The sequence below is a fragment of the Diachasmimorpha longicaudata genome, chromosome 12 (genome assembly GCF_034640455.1).
Source record: "Diachasmimorpha longicaudata isolate KC_UGA_2023 chromosome 12, iyDiaLong2, whole genome shotgun sequence".
NCBI classification, from domain to species: Eukaryota; Metazoa; Arthropoda; class Insecta; order Hymenoptera; family Braconidae; genus Diachasmimorpha; species Diachasmimorpha longicaudata.
This window is the reverse complement of record NC_087236.1, coordinates 5,168,820-5,196,341: the sequence shown is the minus strand read 5'-3', so window position 1 is coordinate 5,196,341 and position 27,522 is coordinate 5,168,820. Positions and strand designations below refer to the sequence as shown.

General features: G+C 38.5%; 2 protein-coding genes across 2 annotated transcripts in view; both read left to right on the top strand.

Moving 5' to 3' along the window:
• The window catches only part of LOC135168118 (von Hippel-Lindau tumor suppressor homolog), a 37,339-nt gene extending 19,597 nt beyond the window's left edge, over nucleotides 1-17,742 (top strand). The window contains exons 3-5 of the mRNA XM_064132031.1: nucleotides 138-467; nucleotides 733-1,080; nucleotides 17,602-17,742. Coding sequence (XP_063988101.1) covers nucleotides 247-467; nucleotides 733-1,000 — 489 coding nt within the window. The 5' untranslated portion in view covers nucleotides 138-246 and the 3' untranslated portion in view covers nucleotides 1,001-1,080; nucleotides 17,602-17,742. The remainder of the gene's footprint in view (nucleotides 1-137; nucleotides 468-732; nucleotides 1,081-17,601) is intronic.
• Nucleotides 17,743-17,957: 215 nt separating this feature from the next.
• LOC135168115 (prolyl 4-hydroxylase subunit alpha-1) overlaps nucleotides 17,958-27,522 on the top strand; it is a 64,157-nt gene continuing 54,592 nt past the window's right edge. Inside the window, exon 1 of the mRNA XM_064132028.1 lies at nucleotides 17,958-18,098. The gene's annotated coding sequence lies outside the window, so the exon portion shown is untranslated. The remainder of the gene's footprint in view (nucleotides 18,099-27,522) is intronic.

Below are 27,522 nucleotides of genomic sequence, written 5' to 3'. Positions count from 1 at the left end.
AAGGGATGAGACAGGACGGGATTTAATATTTCATATTTTATTTTTCAATATTTTTTGAAAGTCAGGACTGGTCTGGATAATCCTTCGAAGTTTTAAAATTAGAATTTGGTTTTTTAATGGATTTTTTTTTGTTTCAGGTACTGGGAGTTTCAGCAAAGGGTGGGGCAATTTATCGGTGGTATCGTGGAGTTAATCAGGGTAATTCGTCAATTGTTGGATTCCGTACGGCTGAGGGATGATAATAAAATGGGTACAAATGAGCCACCTTCGATTTTGAGATCCATCAACAATCGTCACAGTTCATTCGTGAGGTTCATTAATACCACTACTTACGATGTTGAGATACTATGGATTGATTATGAAGGGTTTGCTGTTTGTTATGGTACATTGAGTCCCGGGAATCGATTGGATATCAATACTTTTGCCACTCATCCTTGGATTTTTGTGGAGAAAGAGACGAGAGACAGGTGAGACACATTTAATTTTTAAATTGTAATTTACATGAAGTGAATTAAGCGAGAGGTAAGTTCCCAAAATCCTTTTCGTGAGATTCTCTCCTCCTTTGCTATCATTGAGTTCATTAAAATAATGAGATGATAGGAAAAATTGTAGTGTAAGAGCTGGCAAATTAATAAATTAACTCACGTCATCGATTCACTTCCTCTGGAATTATAATTCCGTAATTTTTAGCAATTTTAATTAAACCCCAAAATATCAAATTATTCATTCCAGATTTGTGGTGGATGGGAAGGACGTATTTCTACCTCAGCCCTGGTTCGCTCGATATATTGACATGCCCCGTGATGAACTTCCACAAATGATCGAACGGACCTCAGTGAATATCACTCTACCAATCTACACTCTCCGTGATATCTCTTTACGTGTTATAAAGCGTCGTCTACGTCACGACTATCACGCCTTTCTCCTTGAAATACCCCAGAGTCTTCAATACGAATTGGCATCAATGTTACCCAGAAAGGGTGATTTTGCCGAGCCCTGACAACAGGAAGATCCTGGGTCCTGAATGCAATGAACGAAAATCAACATATTCCAATGTACAATTCTCCACATCAGCACAGGGTAAGTCAATGACATCTACACTCGTATCCAAATAAAATTTTAAATGTTTTGTCGTCCGACATTCGAGGAAGAATGCTGATGAGCCTCATCATTCATGGATGACGTACAGAGAATTCCATACAAATCGACATTTCACGTTCTTCACGTGGAGAATAAATTCTCCATCTTCTCAGTTTTTATTTTAAATAAGTTCCCCCAGGTCTGGCGAATTGAACCAGATTTTTTCAAAATCATTGGCCCATATCCGTCAGGTTAATTAAAATAATTCATTCATCCGATTGTATTCCACATTACACAAGAATATTAAATGCTGCCTCAGCATTTTTACCCTTTAATAACCACTTTCTCCTAATAAATATCGATCGACATTCACCAGCTCTAGATGAACACCCTCCAAGCCATTGGGCTCATCCACTCAACCCCACCAATAATCCTATTTTCACAAACTAAATTCGTTACTCCTAGTGGTTTCATAAATTTTTCCCCAGCTGTTTGTATGGACTCTGCTGAACAAGAAAAATAAAAACATAATAAAAAATAAAAATCAAAAAGAAATTGAAAGACGAATGAGACAGAGACGAGCAAGTCCTCAGTTGCTTGTGAAAACCGGTCACGTGAGTTCGATCGTTCGTTTGGGGTAGGGGGGGATTGAAGGGGGTGAGGATGGGAGGTGTGGAGGGTTGAATTCGAGGAGAGGTGCCTGCTAGAATCGAATGAAATTCCCTTACTTTCGTGCGCTACGACAATTTTTTTTTCCTCAACCCCTTCTAGCTCATCCCCCTCTACTCTCTCTCTCTCTCACCCTCTACCCCTGTCCTTTCAACAGTGTTCCAACATTGCAGCTTTTTTTTTGGCGCTTCTTCTCTTTCTTTTCATGTACCAACGATTCAGCTGGCTGTCCAGTCACGGACGATCGGCATCGCGACGCGAATGAAAAGTTTTTCGTTGGTGCAAACATAAAAAAATAAATAAGAATGTGGGGGGAGGGGGGTGAGGAGTGCATAGGAATGGGCGGGGGAGGGGGGGGGGAGGGAGACTATACAACACTGGTAAATTTCATTCGAGACACGCGTGCGTTCACGGCTGTAGTGTCTATCGCGTTGAGTCACGTAGCAACACCCAAAGTGCGAGAAATTCTCGTGCTTCTCGTCTTCTTCGTTGGTTGGGTAAATACGTATGTATATGGGAATGTATCGGTATGAGGAATCCGCGGGGATAAAATCAAGATCACGATTATGGGAATTTTGGGGAGATTGTGGGTAACGAAATGATATTATTTTGGTGGGATTGGTGGGAGGGGGAGGATTTTGGATGTAGAACTTGGGAAAATCGATATATTATGTTGATATTGGAATCATGAATTGGGGATTATTTGTTGGTGTATTATGGATTAATTGAATAATAATATTTGATGGAGTAATCAGTGATAAAATTTAGGGGAAATAATTGCTCGAGGCGCAGTAATTAATATGAAAAATTGTTATTAGTGAGGGAGTTTTAATTGATGTTATTGACTGGGTGGATAATCCATATCAATGAATGAATTTATTACGTATGAAATCATTATTTAATTATTAAATTGGCCGGTTGAGAGGGAGAAATAGATTTTTTTTCTGTTGACTGGGTGATTTTAATTTTTATGATGTAGTGAATCGGTAATTACGGATCGATAATTTCTCGGATAAGTAGAATTGTATGTTTCAACGTCAAACAAAGTTAGAAGTACTGGACTCGTACAACGTACTCAGTAATTTCTAAGAAAATTAGGGGATCATAAAGTCAATTCGAGGAGTAAGCGGTTCGTGATCCATAGGAAGTTATCTACCCCTCCTTGAACAACCATTCGGATACCAAAGTTTCGGTGGGACTTCCCAATTCTGAATGCTCAGGGAAGCGTGAGAAGTGGGGAAAGTACAACGGAGAAACGCTGAGAGGATGGGAAATGCCTCGGTGCATTTCCAAGGACATTCTCCAGCTTTGTACTGGTGACGGTATGATGGTGTTACACAGGGAATCAGAGTAATTGGGGCTCACTGTGCCATTCACGGAGGTGTCCTCCAGATACCGCTGTGCGTTTGATATGGTTTGACGCTTGTGGAAATGACGGTTATTTCGAAAACAGAAATATTGAATGAAAAGTGGTGGCTGCGGTGCAATTTTTAATGAAATTTTTCAATTCGAATTCGCAATTTTGTCATTTTTATGTGGGTCGTCTGCATGGAAAGAAATTTTGGAGCTAATTAAACCTCTAGAGGGCGAAAGGTGGTCGAAATGGCAATTAATCACTTTTTTTCGAACGTTTTGGTGGAAAAATTGGACTTGAGGGGGTAATTTTTGAGATAAAATATTTTTCTGAGTGAAAAATATTTAAATATTTTCGGGCAATATTTTTGAAATAATTCGTTAATTGAGTTGAGTGGGAATTTGTAATTTTCCGGACGAAAAGACATAGGATGTCATGTATTCGTGACAGAATAATTCGTTTTCTCACTCCATTTAATTCGTCAAACTTTTCTTTGCAAAAAATCCTCATCTCCCGGTAGTTCCTCGGTCTGCAATGGAAAATGTTCCATAAAATAGTTCTTCACGTAAAAGAATCATTCGAAATGGAGTGAGATTCAAGAAAACTTGTGAGAATGCATTTGCCGTTTTATTTCCCATCAAGATGAAAAATGTTACTTCAGAATAATTTTTTTGTGCATTTTTTTTTTTGAATTCAACAACCGTGAAGATTAAACGGAGCCCAGCGTCTTGTGTCAAGTTGGGTCCAAATGAACGAGAGAGTATAAACCCGGAGCACACTGCTGACTTTCAGAAGAGTTTCAAGGAGTAGAGGTGGAAAATCTAATTAGCGAATACGAGGCGTCTTCGGAGTGGTGCATCAGAGTAGCTGTGTTAGGGTATCTCGTGTTGGGGTATTCGCCAACTATCTTTGCAATCGATACTCAGTAATTAGAAGTAGAATTGAGGATGGATGTGGGGGCTAATGTGAGGAACAATCTCCTCGTCGGAGTTAATTTTTATTTAACAAATTGGTGGGTCAGAGATATTTATTTGAGTCCAAAGGAATTTTATTTGGAAGATTTAATTGTTTATGACTGAAATATTCCTGTTGGAATAATCATTATACTTATTTTCAAACTCAAATGTTTTTCAAAGGAAACAGTTCATTCAATTTAACTTCGTAATTTTTTTTTAGTTATTCAGACATTAATTCAATTAATTCAATCAATCGTCATTTGCAGTTATTCCTTGGAAATATTTAATTTCAGTTTCCAAACTTTTATACATTAAAAAAAACAGAAAAACATTATAAATCATTTCACGTTCCTCTGGCCTCAATAATCTGCTTCTCGACTTTCCTTTTTTCGAAGCTTCGAGTTCTCTCTTTTGATTGCACATATTCCTCTCGCAATTTTTTTTAGTTAAAAAAATTCAACCTTCCATTGACATTTTCTCGTACTCTCCTAGTCTCAGCTCCGCACCTCGAATTTTTCATGAAAATAGACCTATCAACTCACCATGACGTTCACCTCTTCAACCAAAGTGTCCATAACAATGGATCCCACGACGATTGGAGTCGTAAAATCGTTGGTAAGGCCACAGGCCAACGTGGTCTCAATAACATTTATTCGTGGGCTCAACTAAACGCCAGCACCACGGATATCGTACCCTAGGATCCATTATTCATGCACGATAAAGTATTCCCTCGGTGGTGTGCTACGGGACTTGGCCTGTTGTGCGATGTAGAATATCCCCAGCTTCGGTCAGGCGTAAGCATACATTTACCAATGCTCGTATGTGCATGGGGATTGGCTGGCACATGGACACGAGACAAGGAGAATCACTGATAGATATAAAGCGATATGTATATGTCAAATTGAAGTTGACGATGGGGCAACAGTTATGCAGTGATTGTGCATGCATGATCTATGATTGGGTAACGATGCTGAAGATTGAAGGCTTTGAGGTTGGTCTAGATGACATCATGATTATGGTATTTTGGGAACTGGATTTTCGAGGATAATCTTTTGGTCTGTGAAAATTTTAGGAGCTCATCGCTTCACTCAGAGGAATTTCTGACGATAAATATTCTATTGTTTTATAAAATTATTGAATAGGTCGTCGTCTCGACATTTTCCGGAATTTTGTGATGATTATGGGGATTGAAAAGGTTAATAAAAATTACCAAAAGGGTAATGAGTAAAATTGATGGAGTCTTCCATGTAATTTTGGAACTTCTGGTATTCGTGGACTTTCCTGGAGATTAAATCTTCATTTTTTGCGATTAATAATTAGGAAAAAATGATAAGAAATTCTTTTATTTTGGTAGATTATTAGGTTTGAGTTTTCTCAGGTTTCTCGCTCCTCGTAGAGTCGCTGAATATTTTTTTAAGGGGGAATTCGGTCAGGTCTGAGTACCTCCATTGTCGTATTGTCTGTCAGCTGTCAGTCCATTATTTTCTTCATCTTTTACTCAAGAGATGAGCATTAAATTTGGTATTTTCGAGTGATAAATGTAGAACAGTGAATATTTACCCATTCAATGAGGTTTTGAACAGTTCTCCCAGTTGCTGTCACACCTTATTTAATATTCTATTTAAAAATTAATTTCTCACATTAACCCATCGTACAGTCGGATCGATAAAGCAATATCACAGCAATTTAACTGAATTATTCAAACCGATGGTACAATAGAATTTTCGAACAACAAAATTCAGTTGAAAAGAGTCAAATAAATTTTTTTGCAGAATTACCACTGGAGCTAATTATAACGAATTAAGTACGCAACCACGAGCTTTCAAGTTCTCCGCAAATAAGAATAAATTGAAGGGAAATCATGCCTGGAAAAACAATCCCTGAACTCTCTCGGAATTTCACCTCTGGTTAAATTTCTATACACATTCCCATGGGAATATTGTTCTTTTTCTACTTCAAAACTCCCTGCGGCATTTCTCCAGTATCCCCAGCAATATTTTCCAACGTCTGGCTACCGCATATTTTCACCCTTTCAATACCTCCGGAACATACATGTACTAGAAAGTTGGCGAAAACAAAATCGTGAATACATACTGCAAGTACACACATTCATTTTACCTTCGATTTGTTATACGTTAGCGACGCTTTACTCCCTTTTACTCCCTTTCGTGTAATCCAAGGCACTGAAATTTTATTATTTTATCATTTCCCTTCGATTTTTCAAGAATTATGTCCACTTAAAATTCTTTAAAACCACATTTTCTTAATAATTTATTTCTACGATCGAAAAATTATCCAAACGAAACTAAATTAGGAGAAAACGTTCGATAATCGTTTTTTTTTATCAAATAATTTTGTTGGACGATTCAACTGTCATTTTAATAATTAATTTGAAGGGTACAAAATTAATTATTATCCTTCAACTATATTTCTTCAAATAATTCTTAAAAATTCTTGAGAATTCTTGAAAAATTAAAGAAAAACGTTTAACAATCCTTTTATTTATCAAATAATTTTCTCCGACAATTCCATTTTCATTTAAATGATTTATTCGAAGGATAAAAAATTGATAATTATCCTCAAAAATTTTTATAAAAATCCAACCATCAAAGATCTTATAAAAAGAACAACTATGAGACTGGAAAAATATATTTAAGTCTCTTTTCTCCTCACAGTCTACCTCTCTTCCATTTCACCATTTAGTTTGTGCGGAAAGTGTGCATTTAAGAGGTCTCACGAGAGATAGCCTCTGTAACATGTCATATCGCGGGCAAATCTCATTACTCCCATCCACACTTTTCAACAGTTAATGGAAGCGACATACACGTTACACTATGTGCAAATAAATCTCTCCAGACTCAGCAGTAGGGAACAAAAAAAGAAAAAAAAAATTAAAAAGAAAAGTCGAGGACAGTTTTCTAAGGCTGGCGGGCACACGGAAACCCACCACCAGCTCATGACTTTCTTCATTTTCAGTGTGACCTTTTGGGTAGAAATGGCGGAGGAGTAAAAAAAAAAATAGCAACGTCTTCAGCCAATGCTATAAATTCAATTTATCGCTGAATTCCGACACTTTGACTTTCAGGACAAACTTGAGGAAACTCTCAGCTTGTCCTCGTGAATAGTTTCTTTATGGACTTTCACATTTCACGGCACTTATACTCACGATATGTGTATGTAATAATTTTTTTAAAACATTATTGGAATTATGGGTCGAATAAGAGTAGACACGGTGGCGTCTTCGTCTTCGTTGTTTCAGTGATCACGATTAAAGTCAACCGTTACTTTTACTCGGGGAGAATTTTTAAATGGCGAGGGGACTTGTGCAAACAACGAGAGACTTTTTATATTTAAATTCTCGTGGTTTAAACTGCTGAGTGTCGGTTATCTCGTCGCTTTGCGTCAGTTAATTCTGGGTTTCTAAAGTACGATTAGGATCGGGCATTGTGTGGTAAAACTACGCGGATGTGAATATAGACGGACCTCGAACCATCGGGACTTTGCGGTACTTCCGGTTGCATTGGGAGGTTGGGGAAAGTGACCTTATGAGGTGTTGAAATGGCATATTGTGGTGGGTAAAGTGTTCATTACCATTTTTAAGAGGTTTTGTCGTTCGGATTTAGGTTTCGTCGGGGGAGATTGCGAATTTTATTTGAAAATATCTGGGGAGTTGAGGGATTTTTTCGGCACTGGATATTTTATTTGCTAAAACGTGACTTTTTTGGGGGTTTTAACATTTGAAGTTGTCATTAAGATCATGAGGAATATCTAGAAATTGTTCCTCAACAAACAAATTTATTTACAATTTTTTTTTGACGCGAAAATCATGGAACTCTGCGACTGGATTTTTTTTTATTGATTTTCCAATTTTTTAATGGAACTTTGTCATTAAAAATTTATAATGTTAGGGGCTAATTGGGGAATGGTTAATTTTGTATCAATCAACCTTGAATTATTAAAGTTTCTGCATTATACAACAGTTCAGTTTGCTGAACATTCATGTTCAGCAAAATACCAACAAACACCAGATGGAATAGGGAATTTAATTAGCAGTCGTTGTGGAGTAATGGTGGCTCTAGTTGTTCATTACCAAATGAGAAACTTTCCTTTTACGAGAAACAAGTGGATGAAGGTGTTCTTCATGGTAAACCATCAGACACGAGTAGTGACCGCAACCTCAATTCCAGGTGCGAGTGAGAATCGGCACGGAACATCGGCCAACAATTACCTAATTCGGATATTTCACGAATTTATCTACTTCGTTGCAACATTTGCGCCAGATAAATTTACGTAAACACACGGAGGGTAAAATTACTAAAAAATTACGTGTCTCTTCCCTAAAAATTACGGAACAGTCCCCCATTTTTTCCAAAAATTCCGTAATTGTTACGGAACAGACGCGTAATTTTTAAACAATTTATCCCTTTGTGTAAGGGCTTGGTTTCGACTGCTTAGGATGACGAATATATTTATTAGACCGAGACAATTGTTAATATAACAATTGATCCTTTGGATGAAACTTTCAACTTTTGTTTTCTTCCTCGTTCGTACACTTGGGGTCGAAAATATAATGAAGTTTCATGTTGAATTCTATGCAGAAATTGAGGGGTTTCATTTCAACCCTCGCCACCAACAATCAATAGACAAATTAATTGAGGGAAAACCATCAGGGTTTTCCATTAAACCTTCAAAGCCCACTACCACGTCCCTCGATTCACAAACCCCAGGGAAAAACATACGCTAGCGAATAAGGAGGTAAGCTAATTCAGGTTAATGAGAAAACGTCGTGTACACACTTCGACCTGAACGTCTTTTTCAAACATTCAGTAAAGGGCCCTTTTATCGTGTTTTTTTTTTCCCTTTTAATTTTCCATTTTTCCTTTCGGTTTTTTTTTTAATCTTTTTCAAAATGCCCGGGGATTTTCCGTTGGCCTTTTCCACTTTGAAAAGACCCGCGTTAGCGCGTTATATCAGAGATGTTGGTAACCAAACGGAAGAAACGTCGGAAAGTAATCAGTCGGGTATCCGCAAGTTTCCCTTTAATCTCGCGGCAAACCACAGAAACCTTCCATAAAGAGCCTCTTTATGAGATATTACGCGGCAGTTGGGGGTGAGGGGGGGATTTTTCTACTGACGGTTAGGGCAATTTGTCATTTGTCATTTTTACTGGCGAGATTTGCGGCGATTGACTATCGGAGATTTCTCGGAGAGAAATTTTTCCGTAAAAATTACCTGACGCGTTAAAAAAAATTCAAAATTTCCGCGTCACTTCCGCAATTAGTCCCCACACTTCCGGTCCATAATGATCACGGAGTATTCGAATTCTGTTAAAATCCTCGGAGGTTTTTTTTATAGCGAAGTGCGCGAGTAATTGCGTAAGTTTTACGGAATATTCATCTCCGATTATTTTTACTCCGCGATGAAGAGCCCCTTGTCTAATCGAAAATGACGATTTACGGTAGTCTCCGGACTCCCCAGACTCTCCGAAAGTAGATTGATACACATTGGATACTCCAGAATAATCCCAGGTAACATAAACCCCCGGTATTCCCAACTGTAATCAGATGCATCCCCTTAGTCGAGTTGGATTCGATTATTACCAGAAATTCCCAGTCAACACCACTAACAAATCGATAACCAAACTCCACCTGTACAATAACCCCACACAAATATATCCCGAGAGTTGGCAGTGAAAATGCTCGAGAGGTAAAAAGTCAATTCCCTAATTTTCCGGTTAGCTACCGGAAAATACCGAGTGCATTCGCCAATCGTTGAAAACTCAATTTTCCCGGCTAGAGTGGAATAAGTGGACGGTACGTAATTCGAAAGGCTACGGTAATTTTCAATGGACAAAGGAAAATTATACGATTATAGCGGAAATAAGATAGTTTTCCCCTGGAATTTCAAGAGATAAATTGAATAAAACGGTGGGAGCTGGTAATCCAGACTGAAATGAATGATATTGAGACGCCTGAAATTGAGTGGTATATTCTCTGCTGCACGCCCTATGGGAGAAATATCTGAAAATTAGTCAAAGTCGGAATTGATGGATTGATAAAGGGGCTCCCACATGGTGCACAGTGTATCGTCTGTACCAGCAATGGCCGTCCATCACTCGGCCTTTTTACTTAGCTGAATAAATATTTTGAGGTGGTGCTTGCATTTTCCTTCAGCACATATTTCACTTTGGAAAGCAAAAATTCGGGAGAGTATTTGCTCGGATTTTTATTTCATTTGCGGTACTGGGAAAATACTGGGGGAAATTTTGGGGAGATATAGGGAATTTAGAGGCCCCTGTGGTGTAATTTATTTTTAAACTATTTAATTTCGTGTAAATTTTCTATATTTTTTTGCATTTTTACACTTCATATATTTTTTGATATAAATTGAGGCAGTTCTTGATTTTTAAATTATGGTTAATTACATTTCATGGATTTCTTAGTTTACGGGGGGTTAAATACCTCAAAAATTATCATAAAATAAATAATTAATAATAATAATAAGTAAATAAGAATAATTTTATCATTTTTGGTGGCACATTCTGGGTTTTACCCCTCCTCCTGCTTCTCCTTTCTCATTTTATAAATTTTATAAACTATATACTTTTCTCTGTTCGTTCTATATATGTGTCTGTAACAATAATAAGTACTGAATACATAAATAGCCCAGGGAAATCAATAATATCGTAAATTAATATGAACTGTCATTTTTTTTCGAAACACTCGCTACACAGTTTTGTCAAAAAAAGTTCTCTTCGTGCGATTCAATTTCAAAATTTTTTTTTCCTGAAAAGTTCATTACAGGAAAGTCCAAACGGACGTGCTAATGAGATTGACCGCAACGTTGGTATGCCAGCATTTGGACGATACTGCGTGGGGTGAACCCACTGCGTGAAGTCCAAATGCTGTCATGTCAGGCAGGGGCCAAGCATACGGGATGACAGGGGCGCCGGATGGACGCAGCTGTCAATGGCCGGACGATTAGTGGTTAACGCAGTGGGAAATATTCATTTTATGAGTGAGAAATCGGAGCATCCGGAGCGGAGCTGGTGACAAATTTTCAGGGAAAAATTTTGTGGGATTTTCATGGGAAATTTGATCGCTCCGTGAAGTTTTCATGGACCTTGTAAACCGGGATCGAAGGGATTCAGATGGATTCGGAGAAATATTTATTGAATTGGGACAAAAATTTATTTATAAAAATTATCGTAGCGTTTTGTGATGGTTAATTAATGATCTGGAGCGGGAATTAATTAATTGATTAATTTTACGGCGGGGTTCTGAGTGTCTGACGTTCAAAATACTTCTTTGACAGTTTTCGTGATGAGACTTGATTTATTTAGCACATATTTTGCTAATTAGTACATCGGTCTCACTTGTCATCTGTCCTCGTTAAATATATGAGACATTTCACCTGTGCTTTCTCCGGCATTTGAAATGAAGAGATCAACGTGGAAATTCCATGAATTTCGTGAATTCCACTAGAGAATCCAAAACAGTCTGTCAGTTGCGGGGATTTTCCACTGCGACAGTCGAAGCAACTGAGATCTCTATTATTTCCGGGATTTTTATTATAAATCTCATAAACTTCAATCAATCAAATTTCTGAATTCAATTTTTCTGATTTTTTTCCCCAAAATCGTCAACAATTTCTCCCAACAATTTCTTACAAATTTTTCTCTTCAAACCCACAAATTTCACGACTCCTCAATTTTGAATTCAAACTCTGTCAGAATTTGTTTTCCAAAAACTCAAAAAATTACAGAAAACCCCAATTATTCACTAAACATTTTCCCAATCATCAGAATACAATTTTCAATCCCATCACAACTCCAGTTCACAAACCGTAATTCCCCTCCCCAAAATCGTCATTACTCAACCCACAAAATTAAGGTCAATAGACATAACTCCGATCCCTCTCGATACAAAAAAAAAAAATTCGAATATAAATTGAACGACTGTTCCAACCGCTGTCACGATGGACAGAGAAAAACTCATTTACTCCAGGAATGAAGATGGCCCCTTTCGATGAATTGCACACCACCAGCGCTCGTCGTATTTCTCTCGTCACGACATCTGCATTAAAAATTCCCCCCTCTCCCTCCCCCACCTCACCTTTCATTGAACGCCGGTACAATTATCGCGGTTATCGCGGCTGAAAAACGGCAATATCGATGGTAATGCAATTTGAAAAAAATCTAGGAACGATAATAGCTGTTTGTCCCCTTGTGGGGGTTGAAAAAAAAAAAATAAAAATAAAAATGGGGCTGATGGGGGTTGTGTGTGCGATGAAACACGACACAGTCAGCCATGTTAATTCGTCCAAGCCGGTCAAACTTTGCTAAAGGGTGGGCGAAGGGGTTGAGAGGGGGTGTGAGAGGGGCGGTGAGGGGGGTGACTCGTTCGTTCGGGTTTCAACGTTAAATCGCAGCGATCCATCGCATGGTAACGGACGTCCCGTTCATCACGGAAGGAAAACGGTTTGTGTTCATGTGTGTATAACAGATACAACAGTTGAGAAACATCCGGGGGGGTGGTGAGGGGGGTGAGGGGGTGCATCACGGTGGTTTGAAGCCAACTGAAATAAACAGCACCAGTGGGTGCAGAGACTGATGGATTGTCCGGACATTTTCAGGACTGAGTAGCGCGAAATAAGAGAAAAGTCAGTGTCCTACGACCCTTCGTTGTGAACACGCGAAGTCGGTATTAACTGGGGGTTTCAGTTGTCCTTTTTCTCACATTTATGGTTTGGGTTTTTACCGCGGGAGTCGAACTACAGTCGGAGAAAATTAATTCGAATATTTCAAGTCATGAGAAGTTAATTTTGAAAGTTTAAAGGGAGGTAGTGGTCGTGGATAATTTTTGTGTCAATTTTACCGGGAGTATTTCTGAAATTTGTCGGTTTTTGGGGGGGGGGGGAATTTTTTGATGCGTCGAGGGGGTGTGGGGGGATGTGTCATTGCAAAGGAAATTTTTTGGAATTTTTTTTTGTGATTGTAGTGCGAAATTCTCGATGAATTCACGTAAATTTTCTCTAAATTTTCTTCTCCAGTATTTTTTATTTAAAAAAATTCTCTGCGACCAATTGATAACGATAAATCAATATCTCGGTATTATCTCTTTTTCTACCCTAAAAAATCACAACCCCAGGTATAATAAAAATCCTGTAAGACAAAGAAATACCACTCGGGATGACGCATTGTTGTGCCCATGGATTCTTCGTGTACAGACATGAGGTATCAGTGGGGAGAGAAACGATAGAAAAAAGGTCGATGAGAGATGGTTCATATCCACAAAACGACAGCCTCCCCTGGTGTTGTACGTGTACACCTATGTCGTAAGTAGAAGGGAGTGTACTGGGTACTTCATTTCCGGAAAAAGCACAGGCGATCCATCCGCGAGGACAGCACGCGGTCGGGCGTTAATCACGGAAGGAAAAGGGAAGCGCGTCTCTCGGTACGAAATACCTCCCTTTTTTACTATGATGCGGGGGAATGGAAGGGCTGAGGGGTGGTGGGGAAGTCGGGGGAGGGTGCATATATATTTTTTTTTTCACTTTTATACCGAGACAGAGACGGTGGAAGAGGGTCTGTGTGAGCTGATGGTGGTGGAAAATACCCCAGCTTTATCCTGGCCGTCCTGCACAGGGTACAATGCACAGCGCTCGCTTATTAAGCAGTGTTTTAATTCTCTATTTTTACAACTAGTGTTTTTCTTTTATTTCTCGTCATTATAATTGCTCTTTTCGTTCGTGAGGATTTCTTCAACGTTCCGGGAGCTGACTTCATCCTCTTTGCATACTTTCTTGAGTTTTCATTAACTGACTGGAGGGGTAGTTTCGCTCTTGATTCCGCGTAATTCGAAGATATTTTTTAAAAATATTTTTAGAATTTTTTTTTGTTAATTGAATTGATTTTTTCGTTTTTTATCAGTGGAATAATGAGGGGACGATGCAGTCGATTACTTAGGCCTTAAAATTGTACAGAACCAAGTCAATAGATGGATTAAATGCACAGGATAATTTGTCACCCACAATTAAATCGTCGATTCCTTGCAAATTATTTTATCAATTTTGTAACGAATCTAATTAATTTTTTTCGAGGTCAGGTGACTTTTAAAAAACATTTCTCCCTCCGGGAGATGACTCCATAATCATTAAATATGATTTTGAATTTTTTTTTATTTAAAATTATTCCCCCAATTCTTAAGTAATTATTACATATTTAATATGCAATAAAATTTTCAATTACTTTCATTTAATCAAATATTTTATCGACTTCTGTCATTCGGTAGAAGAAACTTCAACACAAGTATTTATTTATTATTCACCAGCCTCAAAAAATTCCACTCAATCCAACCCCCAACAACCCCCTCCCCCTCACACAACTATTTTAATTATTTTACATTTCCCCTTCCCCTCACTCGCGTTCATTCACCACAGATTACAACCTTATTTTTAATATTTTTTTCCCTCCACCGCATCGCGGATGATTTTGTAGGGGGATGCACTGGTCGGGTAGTAGATGTATTCACCCCACCCCCTTCCGGGTGGAGAGCATGACATTCTGGCTAATCCTGTGTCAGCTTCATCACTTCTCCCACCCACCCCTCATCACGACATCAACCTCATCTTCCTTCTCACCACCAACCGTGTATTCATCCCTTTATTCATTGTTTATGAGTCCAACGAGCTTTTATCTTTACCAGCACGCGCCAAAACTTACCCGTGAGCCCTTACCACCCCTGGATTTCACGTTGAAAGTGCATCGTAAAGGACCAACACTCCGCGGGTGGGTGGAAGGGAGGGATGGGATGGTAATGGGGGTGAGACTGTCAGAAGCAAGTGGGTAAAAAGTGAGCGGTGGATGGTGGCAGACGAGAGGAGTAGAGGTATCAGGAGAGCGATGTGTGTAGTACTATGGACTTATCGGTGTATAAAAAAAAAAAATACGATAAAACTTTACGCTCCAACAAAGTTTCAAACGCATGCCTTTCCCTCACTTTTTTATTTTCTCGGTGTTTTTTTTTTATTCCGCTGGGTTTTAAACACAGCTCCTCCCAGCGGATTTCGTCTCGAGGTTACTTTTAAATTCGCGAATTTTCGTGTGTTGGATTTTTTAAGAGATTCTTCTTTCGCGAAAAATGTAATCAAGTGGAAAAGTTTGATTTTGCGGTGGGGAAGAAATTAAAATCGTATTTTTAGGGGTTTCAGGGGAAATTTAATTTAACGGGGGCGAATGGGATCTTAAGATTCTTCGACAGTTCTGGATTTTTGGAATTGATCCAGCGGTAATTTAGAATAAATTAATTTGAATAGCGGTTGGCTGAGATCATTGTTGATAACGAACAACAATCGATAGTTTCAGATGAATTAAAACCGAAATTTATCATAATGAAGAAGATCTATTAATTTTTTTATTGATTAGAAATTTTCAGTTCGAAAATTCTGGTAAATTCGAGTCACAAATTTTAAAGAATAACTTTTATTTAATTTCCCGTGGATTAATTAACTTTTAATGACGAAATATCGAAAAGGAGGTGCATTAATGTCGTACCAGAAATGCAGATTTTTTTCCGAGTTCTTGGAATAATTATCTGAAAAAAAATACGGAATTCAATTTTATGAACAATATCGAGTATTCAGCTGACGTACATTCTCATCGGATTCGTCTGAGCTATCTATTTTACAATCTCTATAAAACGTGATCCACAACCTGTCCCGGGTGCATTCAAGTCCGTGAGCTGGAGAAAATGAAATTCTGAAATTATCAGATTGCAAAATTTCAAAGGATGTGCAATTATTCATTAAATTTTTTTCATCGGTCAGTCTCATCTCTTCCGGTATTCACAATGCAATCAGATGAATATTTATCCGCATATGGATCTGGATAGTGCTGTGAAAAAAATTCCAATTCACTGAGAAAAATTGTCCCTCAGTTCTAATGCGACGTAAAGTGACTCGAGTGAAGGAGAGTGATGAGAGTTGAAACGGGTGAAATAAATTGTCTCGGGCCAGTCTCTCGTTCTCTCCCGAGAATGGACCATTGATAGAACCCGTATAGAGAAGTAAAAAGGGAGAAAAAAAATAATAAAAGACGAGTCTGAGGATATGGAGTAGGACGTTCCGCCAGAAAACTCATTTTACTCTTTTTTTTTATTCCATTTCGTTTCACACAACCTCGAATCAATTTCAAAACCGTCCTCGACGCACCCTGGGGTAATGTCCCAGAGGATCTACACACACGTTCTGAATTTTATTATACCAGACATGAGGAGAAATGATATACGACTTGTTTTATCCTTATTTAAATTTCATATTTCTACGCATTTCATTCTTCAAAAACATTTCCATCAATGTTTTACGGTTAAATTTTTTCCTGCATGAAAATTCTACCATCAAGCACCAGGACATGATCTCGATGAAGGGTTTTCAGTATTTCAATTTTGTTAAATCTCAAAAAATGGAATTTTCATTAAAAAAAACAAAATTCCGAGTCCTTTTCGTCATCGAAAATACTTCTCTTAGAAATGAATTAATCAGTGACGATGATAATTTGTAATTCATACATAAATTTATATTTATTTATGTATAGAATGTAAATGAGATGTCTCCGCGATGAAACAACTCCCATAAATAATTTGTTGTTGAATATTTGCGTTATCGAAAATTTAAATGATAAATTTGTAGGACTGCGTTGCACAGGCACTTGTGCTCGCATCATATGCAAATAGATTTTCCCAGTGAAAAGTTAAATCTGATTAGGAAAATTGTTTGTGTGAATGGAACATTCTCTCACATATTCAGTCAAACTTTCCAAGTTCCACAAGGTTGTACCAAGTTACCACAGGAGAAGTCCTATTTTCTCATCTCTCTGCCCATAAATTCAGAAATTCAGATAAAAAGCCTGAGATTCGGGGGATTTTTATCCCCTTCAACGAAACAATAGAGGATTTGCGAAGATGGAACGGAATATTTTTCAGGCTTTCTTCGATGTTCCCGTAATTTTTTATAAAATAACCCGTTTAAATTTTTGCATTAATACCCTCTAGGAAAAAAAAATCTTCAATCGATTTTACCATCAAATTTATTTACTTTTTCTCCCATTTTTCGCACTTCAAATTAAATAACCGAATCCAATTCACGAATTTCCCGAACCGTCCAATAAAAACGTCGCTCTTCCTCACCAAAAGCCCCAAAAACTTCCCGGTACGTGCTTTAACCGTCATTCAAAATATTCCACCGAGTTTCTCCCAAAAATCCCCTTCTCCCTCCTAAAAACATCCCCCAAAATTCCTCACATTTCCATTCCCCAAACCGCGACTACCAATAAAGGAATTTCGTTATGCCTCGAGAGAAACTGTCACTCCAAGACCTGAAATTACCTCTCAGCCATCCAAAGAATCCCTCCCCCCCACTCCAACCTCATTACCAATGTCCCTCCGCCCTTCCACCCCCCACAGCACAACAAGTCGCCTTTATAAACCCCCTGAAATAAATTCCCTCAATTTTCTCATTTTTTTTTCTTCTTTATTTCTGTTCCAGTGCGAAGTCGAGTGTTCACTGGTGGGAATTAAAAGGGCGCAACTACGACTCGGTGAAAAAAAAAATCCTACAAATTCTAGAAGGTGGGAGTGAGAGGCGACTGCGCGGGGTGAAGCCGCATCGCACGCATCCCGTGTTATATACCTTCTGCAGCATCCGACTTCGATGCGCAACTACACACAGTATATGTGTGTATATGTGTGACACCGATGCTGAAGGCATCAAGGAGGCAGTGGGCGCCCGAACGAAAACTCTTAGTCTGCCGCGGCACTTCGTGGCGAGTGGTTATCAATCTGTGGTCTATTATTGCTTCATTCGATAGCCGATTGTGCACGTTGTTACGATCAGCTGTCAAACGGTACCCCATTATCGTCAAGTGAGTTGAGTAGACAAATGACATAAATTGAGTGTTAAAAAGTTGAAAGAAAAAGAAAAAATTTTTGTGGGTGAAAAAGTGCATCAGGTGCTGGAGTTTTGGAGCGACTGTCGCTGTTTTGGTGAGTGATAATGAGTCATTTTAATTATTTTGTTGTTGATTTTTAATTTGGGGTGTGCGGTGCGAGGTGGGATGGGGATAGAACGACCTGGGGAAGGGTTTTTCTTGGAAGCGTTTGGTGGAATGTGCTGGGGATACTACGCCGGCATCCGCAGCGCGTTCAGCGGGTGCGTTGCGTCCCGAGGGGTTACGTCATTCAGAAGAAACGTGGCCGGCTTTTGGCTCGGAATCAGTTTACGTGGGAATTGTTGATGAACTCGGGTGGAAGGGAGATTTTTTAGAGATTTTTAAGGCGCGGTTTTTGGATTTTTGGAATTTATTTGGGGGAAATTTAGGGGGATTTTGGGATCTGGATTTTTCCCGGTTTTTTGGGGGGATTTTTCAAGGGTTGAAATGCGATTGAATTTATTATAGTGGTATTCGGAGAATTGTGAGAGTTATATTCTGAAGCTGGTGGTGTTGATGTTCTGATTGTCTGCAATTTGTTTTGATTTCAAAGGGATCGGTGTTTACATCGGAATTGGGTTCGAGGGTATTTCGTCGATTTGTAAGACAGGAATTTTGGTTTATAAAATTTTTTGAGAGGAGATTTAGCTGGAGAGTCGAGATTGATGAGCTTCATTATTAATTATTTAAGTTGATGGGAATTTTCTAGCCTTCGAGGTGCGTCAAAATTTATCTAAGTTCTAATCGAGAAATTCTAACAATTACAATTCCAAGTTGAGTTGTTTAAAGTCTAACAGCTGACGATATTCTCATTCCACAATTTTTAATTATATTTTTTATGGAACCGCAATAAATTTTTTCAATATTTCTATCGACTCCTTTAATGCCATGAAATTATTTGAGGCTTAAAAATCCGGAATTTCTCTCATTAATTTAATTTTATTCTCCCAAAAGAACTCAATTATTTCTTCTACTATTTTACTCCGATAATTTTTTGAAAAAAAAAAATAAATTAGAGCCAACGAATTTGCATTAAATCCCGAAGATTTAAATTTCTCTGGCACTATTGAAATCCATATTTCTTTGATTCTATTTTTTCTCATTCGCCATACAATCCACCCTCTTCCCCCCATAATATCAACATTCATTTTCCAATATTAAACACACAATGATTAATTGAAACGATACCGAATGCAATTCAATAATTCTATGGATTCATTATTTGCACATCGTGGAAAGCGGTGATATTATCTGAACCTAGAACAGCTTGAGTTCTATTTATCGAGTAGAGATGACACGATGAGTGTTGGTTTATGGTGGCGTAGGCCACGTGACATCGAGGTTTTCAGGACGTTGAACTGTCAGTTTATCGTGCATCGCACTTGTTCGGTCTAATTCACAAAATTGATTCTTCCCCTTTATTCAATTTTCCGAGTATTTATGAGCCACTGGTTGACGAGGGGGTGTATGGGGTGGGCTGGGGGTGTTCGTGTATGTCTAGTGTAGTGTATACAACATACGTCTGATTTTTAAAAATTATTTTTCAATTCATTATTCAAAAAAACTGCGTCCACTGTTTGTTTCTCCCTTCCAGCATTTTCATTTTTCCTGATTTTTCGTTTGTTAATTGGAAATTGATTTTTTTTTCGCTTTTTTATGAACGAGATGGCGAATATAATGTGGTACGTTCTGGTGGAAAACCCACGTGGTGCCTGTAACGACCTCGACGTACGCCCAGTCGAGAGCAGTCGATGCTCTCGACACTCGATTCAGATGAAATTATCATAACATAAAAATTAATTTTTTTTGCGTTAACGATTACGTTGATATCGTTTTTATTCTATGGGGTGAGGGGGTGGATAAAACGCTCGAATGATCGATTTGATAAGACAAAATGTTCGATTTTCATCTCGGAATGTCGTTGTTTTATTACTTTGAATCGATTCGTTCGCTAGTTCTTTTTAATCAGTAATTAGGACTGGAAATACTATTCTGTAAATGTCAGTTATTCACGTGGTGAATTCGTGGTGTGATGGCATTATTTAAAGGAGAACATTTGATTCATTTATGCGAAGAGGTCCATGATATATCAGGGTGATATGAGGTAACAGAAATAACTCAGCGGACAGACTGTCACGGGGCTGTTCACCTCCAGGTGTCGTTCAACCTTTGGGCCCAAAATATGAAGTTAAATGGAGTTGTGGCCATTTAAAGATCAATAAATCGGGAAAAAATGGATTCGCGTCTCCCAAACCTCATTTAACGCGATTATATTTTATTATTATATTTTGTTATTGTTTATCTCACAAAAATTCTTCTTTCCCAATTAAAACTAAAACTAAAATTGCAATTTAGTAAATAATTGAGAAATAAAAATTATATGAATTTTCATATAATTATCACGCGCTTTTTAGGGCCTGAAAAATGAAAATTCATATAATTTTAATTTTTCAGGCCCTAAACAGCATCAGAATAAATTCAAAATTTAGTCTTGACAAAATTTATTTAATCTTTGAAAATCAGTAATTCGTTTCTGTTTCCATTTTCGAAATTATTCAGCTCATAATTATTTACTCATACCACCCCCAATGAAGTAAAACCCCATTATATCTTCAACCCCTTATTCGGAAGCGTCTGAAAATTCACGAAAAATCTTTAAACAGTAACAATTCATCATTTTCACGAGAGGGTAAACAATGGGAGACAGTACGAGTGCCTTTTAAACGTGTCGTCATGAAGAATAGCAACAGATAATAACCGGAATCGCAAAAGTTGTATTTAAAACACTCGAGAAATGGAATGCAACTCCTTTCCTCCCCTCCCCATCCGAACAACAATGATGTTCCCTACATTTAACATCTCAAGGAAGACGTCTCAAGTGGGTAAAAGTAGAGAACACTATAGCAGTTAGGTATATTTCCTACCCTGGAACCGAGAAATTTGTCGCCGGGGGAATTCCGGAATCTCCAGCATTTGCGAGTCTGTCAACTACACACGGTGCATCCACCCGAATAGCTACGAGAATTGTTTTCTCCAGTGGTGATAATACATACGCGCATGTCAACCAAAATTGTTGAAACTGAGACTAGAAGGGGGATGAGGGTGAAAAGTGGCAACAAGATGAGACGAGTGAGGATATACAGTTGAGGAGGAAGAGGGGAAATATCTGAAATTGTTGGTGTAGACCTAGAGAGTGAAGTCCTTGTGACCGAAATCCAAAGCCCCCATTTCTCGGTGAATGCTATTCACGAGCCATTTTCGCACCCCTGAATTTTGGAATTAATTGTTACAGTGAAGTGTCAAAATGTCAGATCATGAGAGATTTTTTTTTGCTGAGATAGGGGAGGATTTCAGTTGGAATTGAATGAGTTGTTATTTATTGGGGAGATATTTTTTTCCTGGAGAACGGAATTTTCTTCGAATGTTTATTTACTCATTCCATAAATCATTGAAAAATATCCTACTAAATCCCCCAACTTGTCTCACATTTCCCACCCCTATACCACCCCCAACCCCCCGAATCGCGTCATTATCTCATCGTCAGCAATCGGCATTTACAGAAAATCCTTTGTAAAATAATTCCCCCAAAAAAATTCTCCAGTCGAGTGAATATTTTTGTTTCATTCGACGACTGTAAAATTTTTTTTTCACCTAAAATTTTATTTTTTTTTTCATCCCTCCCACCCCTACCCCCACCTCCTATCCCTCATGTTTCTGGTGAATATTCCATTCATCCCGCAAGTGCACCGCGTTCATTCGTTTGAAACGCAATACCACAGAGAGGATCACTCCCGTACAAATGAATATTCGACTCTCGAGCTTTAGATGGATCGTAAAGTCGAGAGAGATGCGATGCTGGAGTGTTGTTGGAGTGTGAAGGGTGTAGATGAGGCCTTCTGGGGATAGGAATGAGCTGATACCATCCATATACACTGGCCACAACGATGAGAGAGGAAATTTCACGTTGTTGGATTATCTTTGACGTGCAACATTGAAAGCTCCCACGAATAAACCCAAATCCAATACGCACATTCGTTTGAGTACTGGTATTCGTACGCATTCTATGTATTATATGGTTTAGGATGTATTCATGTATCGAGAGAGAATCATCTGTCTCTTGCCTCCCAGCAAATTCACAAGCCTCTGAGGGGTTGCCTGGGGGTGGTCCAGGGGGTGGTAGAGGGGATGGGGGGGTGAGAGGGTTAGGATGAGGCGTTATTTCGTGGCTCGGCTTTCGTTGTTGCGACGACGAGCTTTCGTGGCTATACATTTAGGTTTGTATATGCTCTCCACAGCCATTTATCACACTTGCGGCCACAGCTGGTGCCCCCACACCGTGTCGAGCCATTAGAGGGGACCCCAAACCTCGGTTACCATGCACTGTCCATCCTATAACCCATACTCGGTACCTTGGTCTCGCATATTTCTCACACTCTTTATTTTTCATGCACTATTATACTGTCCGGTCATTGACCAATTTTTTATTAGGTTTTTTTGTATTGTTTTTGTGTTATTTTTTGGAAGGGGAGGAAAGGGGAATGGAATTAATGGGGGTGCAGGATTTTCGGGGGTAATTGGGATTTTTTTTCAAGATTTGGAATTTTTTAGGGGTTGAGGGAGGTTGTGATTCATAACATGAGGGGTTTTTAATCGGATTATTGTGGAGTTAGAAGTTTTGAAGTGGTTTTCCTGGAAGAATAATTTATTGTATAAACAAATGTCTGTCTTATGAATTTATTACTAATTGAATGAGAGGTAATGATTCTTCATTTGATTTTGTTGAATCAATTTATTTATTTACATAACGATTTTTAAATTATTTGCAAAGTATTTTAGTCAGACGATCGCGAATAACTGATTTTCACGTCAATTACGTCATTAAATTATATTTTGTTCTTCGATCCATTAAAAAATATTTTAACATTCGAAGAAAGTCAGTCAAAAATTTCGCAATTTCATCACCACCACTTCCATCAATTCACCCACTTTATCCCCACATTAATATCCCACACACGCATCAAATCCCCAATAATTATTCACCGAGAATATCATTACATATGACCAAGGTATACCACCGTAAATCCTACCCTTTAAAAAAAATGGCAATCCCACCTGTAAACCCATGAATGATTGACACTGCTGGGTGATATTTACAACGGTCGAGTTGACGGATTCAATGAAAATCCCGTGGGACCACAAGTACACTGGAAAATCCCGAGGGGCATTCACCCAACAAATTTTCCCAAACAAAATTACCGTAAAAACTTCATCCACTCCCTTGGGTGGATTTTTTTATTTTATTTTACTAAAAAAAAAAAAAATAAATAACAACAACCGGAGGGGAAACAACCTCTGACTGACGGATAAACAATTATCCAACTGTTTTCTGACCGGTCGTTGTACATAAATGTGGAAAATCTGTTTGTTCATCGAAACGTACATATTCGAGCTTTTGTATCAAGGGGATGAGCTTGAAAAAATCCCTAGACTCGAAGTAAAATGGATATAACTGAGAGATCATACGATTCGGGTGGGTCGGGGAGGGGCGGGGGGGAGGGGGAGAAAGGGAGAAATAAAACTAAATGTATTATGGGTAAAAATGATGGTATGAAACCATTCGGGAGTACAACGGAAAAGCAAAGAAACTCGGATGAAGGCGATTTCCCCGAAGGCACTTGACATGTTGAAGCGCTTGACAGTATGAGCTTCACTCGGGTTTTCACCCTCTGGCCAGTGCATTATACCAAATATGGCTGAATTGTTTTCATCTCAAAGTACCTTTCGACCTTCCGGGCATATAACAGATATAATAATGATAATACCTGGTAGGAGGGGGGAAAATGTATAATAGGGGGAGAAGTTAATGTGGGAAAGTGAAGTGGATGTGCTATTATTGTTCCTATGATGATGATAATATAACAGAAGAAATTCTACAGGTTTTAATTTTGAAAGATGGAGGAGTGGGGAGGGGGAGGGTGAAGCGGAAAAATTAGTTTTAAATTGATTGAACAGATCGAGAGAAAAGACGAGAAAATTGTTTCCAATTTATTTAAAGTACAGTAATTTACATTATTTATTTATACTATGAGTTGGTTTTTTAAAATATCATTTGCATTGTTTACATGCTTGGAATGAAAAAATTTTTTTTTTTTTCATTTAAATTTATATTTTACATTTTTGTAAGAAATGATGAAGTATTTCGACTCAGTTTTCTAATTTGAAGGACCCCGTAAACATTACCCCCAAATAAAAAATAATACCACATCCTCACATACTCGCGAATTTCCCGATTTCCAAATATCTGAGTTGGAAAGGAAATTTCATAAATCGCTCCACAAATTCTCAAATTTTTCCATTACTTTTACTTCTAATGAATGATAAAGTGGTTTAATGTATCGAGGGCCGAGGTATTTTAACATTTTCGAGTATTCCCGACAAACTTGAACTTTAACTCCGATAAAATCCTTCTCTCGTTCAATCTTGTTAATGCGATTATCGTTTACCCCTTTTCGTTGGCCATACGCTCATCTTTCATGGCACACATACGAATTTTCTCGTGTCACACATACACACTGGCATTGTGTTAAGCCAACTATAATTTTCCCGGTGGCATTAAATGGTAGAGAGGCTCTTGTTGATTTTTTTTCTTCTTCGATTATGTGCGAAAGCGGATGTAAAGCCTCATCGATTGAGCTTTTATTTTCGTTATCGATGAAGTTCAACCCGGTCCGATGGGAAATATCCCTAAGTGCGTTTATGGTAATTGAGAGACGATGTCAGTGTGAGTTAGGAAACCTACTAGGGGTTGAAAGGGGTAAGATGCTTGTGTGCTTTTCTCAACAAAAATTCCCTGAAATTTTTAAATTTTTTAAAAATTCCCCTCCATTTTTTCCGATTATTATCAAGAAATAAATCAACATTTAACCGCTAACTTCAATTATTTTATTAGAAAAGCTCTATTCAACCCCCTCATGAATTATAATTTCACTCAGAATTTTTTGAATCCGTTAAAACAATTCTCAACAGCTTCGGAAAATTCAGACATTCTTTTTTACTGCATGAACATCCGTTTAAAATTACCCATCGATAGCTCCCCCATCAAGAGGGTGCAATTCACCCCCTGATCATGAAAAACTAAAGCGGTGTCTCGGGGTTAAACCCCAGTCAGGGTCGAAATACCAGTGCTCCCTTCGTCAGTGAAAGCCATAGAAAAGCCGTGAGCCAGAGAATCACCGTGGAAGCTCGAAAAGGGTCTTCCCCTGGTAAAGATACCAAGGGGTGATATCCCGGTGCATGAATATACCACACATGTACTCCAAAGACACTAAAGCAAAAGTCATAACACAACGCCGAGAATTATTATCGTTTCCTCAGTTTTCTCATTCCCATTCCTGAAAAAAAAAAAAAAAAAAAAAAAAAAACTCATTTCTCTTCTCGTTTGTATTCGCATAGGGATACGCGTGATTTCGATATATTTCTCGCCTACACAATGGCCCTTTCTCATTTGCATCGCCCTTGCAGATGGTGGCTCAGTGCACAGGGGGTGAAAAAAAAAAAGACAGGTTAGGGAGAAAAAGAGAGAGGGAAAATGTGCTGGAGATAGTTAGGAAGGTACAAATTGCCAGAGTTATGGAGATATTCATGTTGGAGCCAACGATTACCCCCCCCCCCTTCTGTCCCCTCCCCTCCACAAACTGTTGAAAATTTCAAGTGGAATAAAGTCCTTAACCATCCACATGCATATGAAACGTTGTAACGTGTAAGTGCTCTTATTACTCAACACGACAGAGAATTTTTTTTTTTTTTTTTTTTTTTCTTTTCGTGTCATTTTCGCTGCCAACTCCCTACACTTTGTTTATTTTTCTTTTATTCATTCACTACTTGGTTTTAATTCTCATTGCATTTATACTCTTGTACAATCGGAATAATTTATTCCCCACCCTGACGCCTCATCCGCTGGGCTTTTGTCCGGATCTGGAAAAGTTGATGGGGGAAAATGCTTGTCGCAGTGGATGGGCTTTTACGAATGGCCGTCATCATCTGACAAGGGAGAGATTATTTTTCATCGTTCAGAGGGTACGTTTCTCACTCTTTTACAGTTGGAGAGTTTACAGGGATTAAACGGCCTATTTCGAGGACTCGGTGATGGGACATTTATTTTTCACGCATTTGCCCTTTTCCCGGACGAGATGTATTTTCGGGGTAAATTATCGTGTTGTTTAGGGGGTAGTTTCTACTCACTCAGGTGGTGTTATTGTTGTTGGGGGTGGCAGGGGGTATGAGGGGGAAGGGATGAATTTCTTGGACGTTCAGGTTTTTTTTTATGTCGATTTTGGAATTTATTCGTTATTGAAGTCATAAAATTGAATTCAGGTGTTTCGCGAAAAAAAAATTGTGTCAAACGGGGGGTGAATTAATTGAAAATGAAAATAATCCTTCTGATAATTAATGATCCTAATTAATTTATACTCCACTACCCACAATAATTATTACACATTATTCGCTGTTGCATCCCCGACTCCCCTTCATTGATCAAATAATTCAAAAATTATCGTCACATTAATTGAATTTCTGCCCTCGGTAAAGTGACCCCCGTGAAATCCATTCCAATCTCAATAATCACCCCCTCCCTCCCCCTTCCAAAAATTTAGTCTTCATTATGATAAAATATCTCTTCGTCAGATAAATTCAGCGATAAAATTACTGACTCGACATCAAGTGGTTGATCCACTAATCAAATTAATTTCTTTCGCCCCAAAATTATAACATAAAATTCACGTGCATCTATTATCCTCCATCGAAATGACATTCCCTGATAATTAAATCATCGGCGTGAATTTGTGCTAAAAATTTCGGGTGTGAGAGAGAAAAAAGACGTGAAAAAAAAAACAATCGGGTAAATTTCCAGTGGTTTTACGTCACCGAGAGTTCACGCGAATGAAAATTAACCTCTACCAGTTCATTTCGAATGTATTAGTGGAATGCATGTGTGTACAAATGCACACGCTGAAAAAAAAAACACGTCCGGGAATGTGTGCAGTTGGTAGTCGAGAGGTTCAGGGGAAAATACCGTGAGGATAGGGGTGAGGGCGCGTTTAACTGCGACCACAACATTTTGTATAATAAATAGATGCATTCTGAGTGCATCAAGATGGTAGGGGGGGGGGGTTTGGGGGTGACTGTACACATGAGTCTGAGTAGAATAATGTACTGGAGAATAAAAGACATTGCCAACAGCCGGAAAAGTCGGTGGTAGGTAAATTGACAAGTAAATTATTAAGGGAACAGTGGTGGCTGCATGAGATTCTCAGTTGAAAATCTCACTGGAGGTCGGTTTGTACTGGGGGGGATGGGTACGGTGGGGGATAGATATGGTATGGGGATCTTGAAATATTTGCCAGTGGGAAAAAGCAACCCGAGGTTGTTGCCAGAGGCGTGGAATGCACCAGTGAAAATAGAAATGCGAGCGTGAAAAGAGA